The sequence below is a fragment of the Dipteris shenzhenensis genome, chromosome 9, assembly GCF_047967505.1.
Source record: "Dipteris shenzhenensis isolate YYH24624 ecotype China chromosome 9, Dip_SZ_1.0, whole genome shotgun sequence".
In the NCBI taxonomy this organism is placed as follows: Eukaryota; Viridiplantae; Streptophyta; class Polypodiopsida; order Gleicheniales; family Dipteridaceae; genus Dipteris; species Dipteris shenzhenensis.
Window position 1 is genome coordinate 41,384,045 of NC_141604.1, and position 12,319 is coordinate 41,396,363.

General features: G+C 47.3%; 1 protein-coding gene across 3 annotated transcripts in view; it reads left to right on the top strand.

Annotated features, from left to right (window-relative positions):
* Positions 1 to 12,319, top strand: part of ABCC13 (multidrug resistance-associated protein 11) — a 340,660-nt gene that overhangs the window by 284,249 nt on the left and 44,092 nt on the right. For all 3 annotated transcript variants that reach the window (XM_087378873.1, XM_087378874.1, XM_087378875.1), the window contains exon 28: positions 7,110 to 7,232. In XM_087378873.1, the coding sequence (XP_087234999.1) occupies positions 7,110 to 7,232 (123 nt within the window). The remainder of the gene's footprint in view (positions 1 to 7,109; positions 7,233 to 12,319) is intronic.

A 12,319-nucleotide genomic window follows, 5' to 3' on the forward strand; every position in this document is an offset into this window, starting at 1 on the left:
GGTGACTACCATGCTCTGGGTGATGCTGCCGGCATCTGTCACGATCTCGATCACTGCAGGGAGAGTCGCAGGGTCCGCCACCGCCACACGGACTCGGGGGGCTCCTGCCGTAGTCACCGCGTCGGTGAAAGTGTCGTGCATAACCCAGCCAAAGTGGAAGCCCAGGTCCCTGACAATCGGTCGCAGCTCAGCAGCGAGACCTGGAAAAACTAGCGTCACTGGATGGCGAGGTATACGGAACCGAGCATCAAAATCCGTTGCGTTGAATCCACGGTACCAAGGGACTATCATAATAATCTTTCCATCCACAGACGTGGGGGAACCAGCAATCAGGTTGCTCGCAGCTTTCGCATTGGAGAGTTTGAGCCAGAAGATGCCCCTTCCCATAAGGGCCACCTCCTCAATATGGCCGTCCTCTAGCATGAGAGTGGACTGGAGCCAGTCCCTGATGGCTGATCTGGAGGGGGAATGTCCAATGACTCTGTCATAAACAGAGGTAAGGGCAAAGTCATTGGCAACCTCCTGAACCCGAGACGATTGTTGCTCTGTCAAGATGACGCGGTAGGCATCTGGAGAGGGAGGGTCCGACTGGGCCTCCGGTTCCGGGCAGGGAGCCGCCATACCGCCAAGACAAACTGCGAGACCTCCGATGAAGAAGAGGCTGCCACCCAAAAAAAGGGGGGATAGATGCGGGAGGGTGGAGCCTGGGTGTGAAGAAGACGGGTGAGGCAAACCGGGGATGGGGATGCACCTGGGACTGGGGCTGAGAAGGAGGAGGAGGAGACTGAGGAGGAAGAGGCGGGGGCTGAAGCTGCGGGTCGGGAAAAGGGGGGTGCGACTGGGGAAGGGGCTGGGACTGAGTGGAAAGGGGCTGGGGAGCGGAAGAGAGGGGGAGCTGAGGCTGTGGAGGGCGGGCTACCGTCGAAGAAGAAGCTCTCCCAGGACCCTGGGGCGGCTGCCTGTCAGGTCTCTGAGGTGCTGCTGCAGGTTGGGTAACCTCTGCCTCCTTGCCTTTATCGGAAATCTTCTTGTTCTTTCCTCTTTTCCTTCTAACCTCAGTCCAACCGCCAGCTAACTTTGGACCGGACTCCGGCTGCCTCTGCTCCTCCTGACGTGGCTGCCCGGAGGGGGGGGAGGGGGCGGAGGGGGAGGGGGCGGGGGAGGCCGAGAGGAGCTGGCGAATCGTGGACAAATAGCAGCCAAGTGCCCAAAGCCGTGACACCTCAGGCACTGGCCTGGCTGTCCGGTGACTACCATGCTCTGGGTGATGTTGCCGGCATCTGTCACGATCTCGATCACTGCAGGGAGAGTCGCAGGGTCAGCCACAGCCACACGGACTCGGGGGGCTCCTGCCACAACCACAGCTTTCATTTCCTTGTGAGTACTTTCATTTTGTTCAATTGCTTAGTCATTTCATTTCCATTTCATAATGTCTCTCTTTGAGTATCACTCTCTCTCCCTAGCCTACCCTCTCTCTCTCTTCTTCCCTCCCATGTGCCTTCAGTGCTATGGCCATCCTCACCACCTGTCCTCCTCCCTCCGCCTCCCCCCGTCCCCCTCTGTAGCAAGTTCTTCAGCCTCCTCCCCCTCCCCTCCCTCCCTTGGACCTGCCTCGACTCCCCTGCCATAAGGCAAGGGTAAGACAGCACCCCCTTCCGCTTCCTCGTCGTAGTATCACATCCCCTCCCTCCATTCAAGGGGAGAGCCAGAGGGAAGGGGCTTGTCCTCCCAGGCAGCAGCTCCCAAACTTCAGCCTGGGCGTCCCCTACTGCAGGAATTTTGGAGATTGGGGCCCTGGAACTATCTAGAGATTCTAGACTCTTACCTTCTTTCCCTGGAGGTAACGCTTGTGATCTTGCAGCCCCGGAAAGGGGGTCCGATCAGTGTAGTGGGCTCCCAGATGCACCCAGTTTGGGGATTCCAATTCGCCTCCACAAGGTTGGAGAAGTGGTATTTGATGCTACGTTGGGGGATCAGATTTCACGCATGATGGACGAGTGGATGGGGCCATAGGGACTAAAGGTCCATGTCTATGGTGCTGAAGTGAATTTTCAGTTGACCTTCACGCGAGAGAAACCTATGTGTCGTTTTGCGGTAGGGGTTATCAGATTGCCGCCTGAGGCAAAGATTGATCATGCATACTACTGGCCACTCCATAAGTGTGCTGATTTGTTGGGGTGGAAATTTCCTTCATGATGAAGTGGGCATGGAAGATTGGCATTGAGCTGGTGTCCACCCTAGCACACCGACGTACGAACACGGACGAGTCGCCTTGTAAACCCCCGGCAAAGTCACAAAAGGCAGTCTTTCTGGAACAGACACCCACTCATAGGGGAGCCTTGTTTTGTGCTTGGGAGTCTTTCCGGAACAGACACCCACTCACAAAAGGCAGGCACGTGGTTGTAGCGTTTACGGGATCCAACTCTTTCAATCATCTCTTTTAGACGGATGACTCCAACTTGCCTTGTGGCCCGTGAGCTAGTTAGGGACCATGTTGCAATGCTAGTCTCGCGTGAGTTATGCAGGAGTTTGGAGGAGCCTTTCACAGATGAGGAGCTCTGGGAAGCCCTCAAGGCCCTCCCAACCCAGAAGTATCTTAGCGAGGATGGCCTTACTCCGAAACTTCTAGGAGATCATTCCACCCTTTTTCGCCTACCGTGCCAAGAGATCTTCGAAACAGGATCCCTTCCTCAGTTCCTAAGTAGGGGGTGGATTTGTTTGATTCCGAAACGGGGAGATAGGTCAGACATTTGGTAGTGGAGACCGATCACTTTGCTTGATACCGCATACAACATCCTCACCAAGGTCTTGAGTTTGCGGTTACGGCCTCATCTCACCACATCATCCACGACACATAGATCGGGTTTGTTCGGGAGCGCAGCATCCTGGACAACATCTTCACGTTTTGGGAGGCAGTGGATTGGGCCATGGAGGAGTCATAGCCTTTGGTCGTCCTTCTCTTGGATTTTGAGAAGGCTTACGATAGGGTGGAGTGGTCTTTCTTGGAGGGTACTATGCAAAGATTGGGTTTCTCAAATAGATGGATTAGAGAAGTTTCTGTGCTTTATGTAGGGAGCTCTAGTCAGATGCTTATCGGTGGACACACGGGTGAGGCCTTTCCTCTCTCTTGCTCGGTCCGCCAAGGTGTCCCCTCTCTCCCTTCTCTTCCTGTTTGTGGCGGAGGCTTTGGGCTACTACTTGAGATCGCAGGTGGCGGGCCTCACAGGGTTGAGGCTCCCAATCAGATAGGAGGAGCTGCTAGACTCTAAGTTTGCATATGACACGGCCTTGTACATAGAGGGTACCACAGCAAGCTTGGAGATAGTCAAGGGAGCCCTGGCTATCTATTGTAAGGCCTCGGGTGTGCAAATCAACTGGATAATATCCATCGGTTTCTTCACAAGCATTGAGGAGACACAAGAGATTCGAGAGTGGGGGATTGACTTTGGCTTCTGCTAGATACCGCGGGGCCAAACAGCAAGATACCTCAGATGCCAAGTGGGTATTGATATTACAGCAGAGCAGCAGATCGCCCTGGTCCTCGAGAGTGTTCGGTGCAAGCTCCTCTACTGGAGCTCGACTAAAAACTCTCCCTAGCGGGCCGTGCCCTGGTGGCAAACCAGGTCTTCTTGCCACGGACCGGTATATTGCCTCCTACTACTGGTGCTTTCACAGAGGGTGCATTGGGCAGCTCTGGTTTAAAATTTCCTTTGGGCAGGATTGGACGGCACGAGGAATACCAGAGCTCGGGTTGCTTTGTAGACGCTGATCACGCCACAAGCATTGGGAGGCTCAGGTATCATTGATCTGGAGATGCAGAGCAAAGCCCTCTTGGGCAAGTTGGTTGTGCATGGCCTCATCACGGCGCACAGCCTTGGAAGCTGCTTATCCAACGAGGGCTTCTCAAGAACACCCCATGCACTGGGGAGTAGTGACAACATTCACACAGATGGATCTTCATAGAGCCCCCCCTTACGGGAAATGGTTCTACCTTGATGAGGAGCCTCCATAGGGTCTCGCAGAGATTAGCAGGGGGCCTCATCCATGCTCAGCCCCATTACAGAGAGGAGTTCGAGCGTCAGACCCTTCTTTGGCACACGAAGATCAGAGATCGGATGGGCGTATGCTTGGGTAGCAGACTCACATTGGTTGGCCATAGTTGGTTAATGGCACGGCTTGCTCCTTTGGCAGATGGAGTAGATTACCCATGGAGGCAGAGGCGAGGCTTAGAGACTTAGCGCGTATGCAAGGGGTAGGGAAGTGGATGAGGGAGATTGACGTAGCTATCCCTGAGTCTTCATGGGAGGGACTTCGCGTGTGGATGGACAGCAGATGGTTGGGTCAGTTTTCTAGGATTGGGGTCCCCTTGAGGATGATGATGATGCAACGAGGCAGCACACTTCGGTGTGGGACCTGCATGCCTACTTCAGGCATTCACTAAGAGAGACCCAGAGATGGATGGGATTCATTGGCAGATGATCAGAGTGGTGGGAGGATTGGGAAAGGAGTGGTATATTGATGAGGATTGGGAAAGGAGTGGTATATTGATCCTCCCAGTATCCCAGAGCAGGATACCCCCAGATGGCGCCTCTGGCTTTAGGAGGGTAGGCCCTTGAGGGAGGTCCAGTGGGATCCAGGAGAGTGGTTTTGGCCCTCAAGGATCAGCCTTACCGAGCAGGTGGACGAGGTCCCCTTCTTTTCCTACACCACACAGATTGGGAGGAGGTATCATATGAACTCTTGAATTTGGACCCTTTCAAGGGGAGGCATTGGGTGTGCCCTAGGAGGTCCGTTCCAAGTTTTGGACGCGTTTATGCCATATGGTCTAGTTTGCAGCCGAGGAAGATCTTCTACTCCTTCTAGCTGGCCGCCCACCACGAAGGCTTGCCCATTGGGCCGTGGTTGGTGGAGCAGATGCGGGTGGAGGGGCAATGTCACTATTGCTCTGCTTTCTGGAGACAATCCCTCACTGCCATTGGAGCAGCGAGGATTTGGATGGGAGCCTTAGGATTATGACCCGCATATAGAGGCGTTAGAGGGACTACACCTTGGGGATGGTGGCTTGGTTGACCGAGGGAGGTCACGCGTTCCAGATTGATGAGGTCTCTTCAGCTTACCGGATACAGGGTGAGAGCATTCAGAGGATAGATCTCCATGAGGCGGTCCCTCCTGATAGCCCGGATCCTCATCCCCCTCTGGAGCAGAGCGTGTGGGAGGTAGTAGCTAGTATCACAGCATGGAACATTTGGGTTGCTCGCTATAGTCTAGTGATGGGCGAGCATCCGGTTCCACCCTCGGCTACCCTTGTCGCCATCTGGCAGGATATCATCTACACCCTGCGCTCCACGTGGAACCATGGGACCTCGGACTCTAGGGTGACTGTTGCAAGGCGCACACGTTTCTGCAAGGCTTGGCCTGCAAAAGTTTTCTACTTTTTTACCCTGCAGTGGATTCGCCAGATGTATAGTCCCCTCTCCTGGTTGTTAGCCCCTGTACCAAAGATTCCCTAGTATAGTCCCCCCTCCTGGTAGTGAGCTGGGTTTCTTTGGAACAGGCTGGTTTTTTCTTCTTTCAACCTTGATCTGGTTTTTCCCATACACACCACCTTCAAGGCTGCTGTTTTGTATGAAGTTTTTCAAGTATTAATAGAAGGCTCCTTTCTTTGCAAAAAAAAAAAGAGTCTCTCTAGGTCAATGCATCTTGATCAAGTAAAGGCAGATGCAAACCTGGTCATGGAAGTCGATCAGCTGAGACAATTGTTGAAACCTATGCCCTTCCTAAAGGAGCCAGTGATATTGTCCACAAATCTCATAGTAGATTGGGCATGTACAACACCAATCGTGCTCTTAATCCAGTTGGAAGGCAACATGGGGTTCATTCACTCCCTCTAACTGACTCATATAGACTCAGCAGACCCTAGATCATGACTTCTGGGATCTGCATCTCTTGAAGTCTCCTAATCAGGCGAGATCATGGAATTGTGTCAAAGGCCTTTTGAAAGTCTGAAAGTTTTTTTACAGAGACCTTGGACGGATCCCAAGTTCATCCCACTCACACCTTGGCCAGCATCTTGACAGACACACTACATACTTTAATGGCCATATGGGTGGGGATGCAGGGGTCTTTGTGGGCAGCCTCTACCGAGAGGGCGGTATTTCTCAGGGGTCTTTGTGGGCAGCCTCTACCAAGAGGGCGGTATTTCTCAGGGAATGGAGTGCTTTTCTCCCCTGAGTTTTCTCAGGGAGGGTCTTTCATACTTTATAGAAGTCTTTTTCTTGCAAAAAAAAAGTCTAAATTTTTGAAAGGGGGCAAGTAGGCAGCCCTGGCGTACAGGTATAAAAATCTGAAACCTGTCATGCAACAAAGGGTTCCCTCCAAGAGACTGCAGTCACTCAATCATATGCATTTTCAAAATCAAGCAAAAGAATGGCCAAGGGCTAGTGGCTTTCTTGGCCCATGCAACTACTTGCCAAACTGCAAAGGCACAATCGAAGATGCACCTGCTGGGTACAAAGCCACTCTGAGTGTCATGTATGAGGGCATGTAGGAGTGGCTAGTCGTGTACGGAGCCACTGTTAGTGTCATGTACGAGGGAAAGTAGGAGTGGCTAGAGTCTGAGGATAACTAGGAAATGAGAGTCCTATCCCCCTTTTTGCGTGTTTGTAAGTAAAGTCCTTGTCCTTTAAAAGATGCCTGTAAGTCACTAGTGTATAGTATTTCTCTAGATAATAGTCCTACGGAATGAAAAATACCTCTTAGAATATTTTCATAGGTGTCCTGGCTCTGCTACAGGATTTCCTAAAGATATTTCAAGGAATTTTGAATCCTGGACATATGCTTAAATCCTTTTAAAAGACACCTTGATGTAATCTCTTGGGATAAAAGAACTTGCAAAATGAGTGCCATGTTATATTCAATCAATCAACCTCAAAAAGAATTTGAGTGTTGCTATGAGGGGCATCATGAGACACTTTGTGATTGTTTTTTTGTAGAGATCGCTTAGGATAGGGTGCTGTAAATCTGTAAATGTAAAATTTTCTATTTCCCAGGGTAAAATATCTCTCTCCACAGATTGACAACTCTATAATAACTTTGTGACTATATTGCAGAAGTATTATAGATGTACTTCTCGTGAACTCAGGAGACTTGATAGCACTTCTCGCTCACCAGTTTATAGCTCTTTCACAGAAGCACTTGATGGAGCACCTACGATACGGGCCTTCAAATCCCAGGTATTGATTATCCTCAAGCTAATAATTGTAATCCTTTGTTCTTGGCAAGTCACTCTATGTGTTTGGTATTGTAAAGCTAGGTCTAAGATCAAGCAAGAAATTGAAAAAGGGCAGGGTATCTGGGTCTAAGTTCAAGCTGGGTCTAAGATCAAGCAAGGAACTGAAAAAGGGCAGTGTATTTATGTCAGAAATGCAAATGAGTTAAAGGATTCGTTTCGTGCTTAAGTTTCTGTTTTCTGCGGACTCTCACCGTTCCTGAAAATTCTTAACCATCTCTCAGTATTTATCAGCCCACTTCTTGGCTTGTTGGCCTATTTTTCTGTCAGTTTGTCCCTCACTCGCTGCTTTTCTGCACTCTTTCACTCTATGTCATATCCTTCCATTGATCCCAAACCTCTTTCTGTCTGCCCATCGGCTCCTTCCCTTGTTGTATTAGCTTTCTCTCTCCCTGATAATGTATTATTAGATCACACTGTTCCCGTGTTCCTTTGCCTTTATTTGATCAACCCTCTTCTGTTTAAGTTAGGATCGCGTCTGATTTTTTCATTTATGTTGTTTTCTGAACTTTGTGCATAAATGGCAACTGTCTCATGTGTTCTTCTCAGGACAAGCTCGTAATGATCTAATTTCCAGAAACATTTCTCCTGTGAGACAGGCAATTTGATCTCTCCTTATGCAGATCCTTGAAGAGGTTCACCTAGCTTCATGTGTTGTTCTTTGGGATTATATTATAGTTGATTGCATTACAAGTTATCTCCAAATAGATACTGCAAATGTGTTGCAAAATCACAGGTCTGAAACCAAAATCCTATCCTGCTAAAGGAGCCACTGCCCGAAATCCCAGACTCTATAGGGGTTTTGGGTGCTCGGCCCTTTTCTTAGTATTTTTAAATTGAGTGCCATGTTTTATCAATCTTTTGTATACATATGCGATACCTATGGTTAATGGCTGGCAGCCCATGATTCATATGTGATACCTATGGTTGATGGTCTAGAAGGTTTGGGAAGACCAGCGCCAGGCCGCTTTTGATACTCCATTCGTTTATCGGGATTCCTCAACTTTGTAAGTATAGGGCACACTTCGCCAGAGGATATACCTAGATGAATCCAGAAACATTCCCAAACTCATCCTCTAAAAACACAACATAGTGCAGTTTCAATCTCACGAGAGTCACTCATAAGATTGAAAACCATAAACTCCATCACGCATAGCAGGGACTAGCTACTATGACAATGGAGGAAATTATTCGCACACAAAATGGGTTGTGATGGGCCTTGGAAGAGCATCCATGCAGTGGGAAGGCAACATTGGGGTTGGTTGATAATAACTTCAAGAAGATGAAGATCATGATATGGACCGAGAAGAAGGTGAAAATACTGACATTGTAATAGAGGGAGGCGGGGATCATGACATTGGGGAGGAAAATGGGGATGTAGTTGATTCCAATTGATCTATTCAAGAAGATGAAGATCATGATATGGACCAAGAATAAGGTGAAAATACTGACATTGTAATAGAGGGAGGTGGGGATCATGACATTGGGGAAGAAAATGGGAATCTTGTATCATTTGATATTGTTGAAGAGGGTGACTTAGAGGAACAAGTCTTCGGTAGTTATATAGACCTTGATGATATAGATGAGTTGAGCATAGAACTAGAGATAGATTATTTGGCATGATGGATTTGGCAGTAGATGCAGCCTTTGATATAAACGCTACTAATTGTGATACGTACAAGTATTTTAACACCTAATATTTCACACCAATCACGGGCATAGGCACACATATTATCCTCCGAGCCAACCTCAATGGTAGCAAGCTCACAGAAAAAATCTACTGTTACGTGAAAGCTCCTGCTTGAAATCCCAACGAGCCCCAATTCCCTAGTAAATGCAGCATGGCAAAATCAGCAAATGCCTGTGTCATGGAAAAAGGGTCTTCTCAAGCTGATTCCAAAGAAGGAGCTATGTGATTCACTTGGTGATTGGAGGCCAATCACGCTTATGCCAGTCATTTACAAGATCATTGCCAAAATGGTGGTTGATCATATCAAAGGTTATTTGCATGATGGGTTGCATCCCTCCCAATATGGCTTTGTTCCACGTCGCCATATCAGAGATAACATTGCCAATGCTTATATTGGTATTGAATATGCCAAATACACGCAACAGGATGTTCTACTCTTGCAGGTAGATATTGCAAAAGCCCTTGACACAGTTCAATGGGATTTCATCTCGCAAACTATGTAAGCTTTGGGGTATGGATCTAGTATGCCACATGTCTTCATTCTAAGATACCTCCTAAATGCATCATTTACCCCTCTCTTGGGATATCATTGAATCATTTGCCCCTTGGCACATTTAATGCATTTAGACCCTTTAGCCTTAGATCCACCTAGTCTAGTGCCATATCACCCTCACCAAGGACCTTGACCTTGATTCCTTTTTGATAATTTACGTGAAGCCCAAACAAATATAATACAAACATTGATCCTTTAAAGGAAAATGTCGATTGACCCTTCCGAGATCATGTTACCCCAACTTGAGCGTAACATTCCTTCCCTCTTCAGGCATCAGCGTCCTCGATGATAAAGTCGGGGAACACTCTCCGTAACTAGTATACGGATTCCCAGGTAGCTTCTGAAAGAGGTAGACCATGCCATGCAACCAACACCGTGGGTATCTTCCGATTGCGTACTTGCATTGTTCCTCGGTCCAGGATTCTTGTTGATTTGCGTCTTCCATTATCCTCTATCTCCTGAAACAAAACAACACCCTCGATTAGTGAGTCACCTGTATGCAAAAATTTCTTTAAACGAGAAACATGAAACACTGGGTGCACCTTACAACCCTATGGCAATTCTAATTTATAGGCTACCTTGCCTATTCTTTTTAGAATTAACCATGGCTCACAATATCTAGGTGATAACTTAGCACACTCTCCTGCAGTCAAAGACTTAGAGTGCGAAGGAATTCTGAGAAAAACTTTTTCTCCTTCCTTAAATTCTCTAACGGATCTGTTTTCATCCGCATACGCCTTAGCTCTATCCATAGCTCGGCGGATGTTAGCTCTCGCAAGTACTAGCATCTCCCGCATATGAACCACAAAGTTCGCGGCACTAGGCACTTTCTGAGGTACTCCAACTGTAGTTGGAATCGCTGGTCTATAACCATAGTTCAGCTCAAAGGGACTGAAACCTGTAGAGGAATGTTTTCTATCATTGTAGGCAAATTCTAACAATGGAAACCACTTGTCCTATGTATGTTGCCTCAATGACACATATGCTCTAAGCATATCCTCTAAAAATTTGGTTGATTCTTTCCGTCTGACCATCCGTTTCTGGATGATCCCCACTACTCATTCCCAACTGAGTCCTTAGTGTCTCAAACACCGCAATCCAAAAATGACCAGTAAATTTGACATCCCTGTCTGACACTATGGATTTGGGTAATCCATGCAAGCGAAATATCTGTTTAATAAACAAATCCGCCACTTGCAGGGCACTAACAGAATCTCTAGTTGGAATGAAGTGAGCCATCTTGATAAGACGATCAACCACCAAAAGGATAGAATCATATCCACCTTGTGTCGTAGGCAGACCTACAATAAAGTCCATGGAAATGCTCTCCCACCTACCTAGTGGTATTTCCAAGGGCTATAAAAGTCTGGGTGGCTTCACCCGCTCTGCCTTACTTACTTGACACGAAAAACAACGTGTCACATATTCATGAATATGCTTTTTCATCTTTGGCCAAAAGAAATCTTGTCTCACGAGATCATATGTCTTCTCGACTCTTGGATGTCCCGTACATGGGCTATCATGGCATTGTTGAATGACTCTCTGCCTGAGATCATTCTAATTAGGTACTACTACCTTGCCATTTCTTTTCAACATACCATCTCTTATGGTATATCTTGCATAAGTTTGGCCTTTTCTGGATGCCAGGTCATCCTTTTCCCCGGGTTTGAATACATGAGCCTTAGGCCAAAGGCTCTGGACGAACTTGTCTACCTTTTGAGTTTCTCTAATCTTGGTCATTAGAGTACTCTCTAATACCGTGAAACTCATATTATGCATAATGCATGACAACCCATCATCAACCTTATTAACCTTCCCTCTTCGGTACCGAAGCGTCAAGTTAAACTCCTGCATGAGTTCTGCCTACCTAGGTTGGCGGCCTCTCAAGTCAGGTTGTTTACAAAAATGTTTCAGAGTATCATGATCAACATCAACATAAAACTCTGACCCATATAAATAATGTCTCCATGTTTTCAGAGCATGGACAACAGCATACAACTCTAATTCATGAGTTGGCCAATTTCGTTGAGAGGGAGAAAGCTTCTTGCTTTCAAAGGCTACTGGCCTTCCCTCTTGGAGGAGAACTGCTCCTACCGCAATGCCACTTGCATCGGTTTCAAGGAAAAACGGTTTCTGGGAATCAACTATTTTTAACACCGGTCCTGAGACCACAACTTGTTTTATGGTGTTAAAACTTTCCTGTTGATTCTGTCCCCATATAAAAGGTACTTTATCTGAGGTCAGATCAGTCAATGGCGATACTATTTTGGAATATCCATTGATATGCCTTCGATAAAATTGGACAAATCCCAAGAATGATCGCAAAGCGGTCTAACTCTGAGGGATTGGCCAAGTCAGTATCGCAGCCACTTTCTTTGGATCCATTTCTACCTCCTCAGGAGTAATTATGAATCCTAAATATTCAACTCTTACCATACACAGTATAGTTTTCTTTTTATTTATATAAAGATTTGCTTTCCTCAAAGTACTGAACACTATTCTTAAGTGTTCGTAATGCTCTTAAGTGTTCGTAATGCTCAGCAACACTTTTGCTGAATATAAGAATATCATCATAAAGTGTACTACAAACTTTTCGATATAGGGACGTAGTAAATCGTTCATAAGCATGACGAATGTAGCTGGAGCATTGGTAAGTCCAAACAGCATTACCAAAAACTCATAATGTCCAAACCTACTTCTAAAAGCGGTTTTATGCACATCCTTGGCTCTAATACGGACCTGATGGTAGCCACATTTAAGATCTATCTTACTGAAAATTATGGCCCCA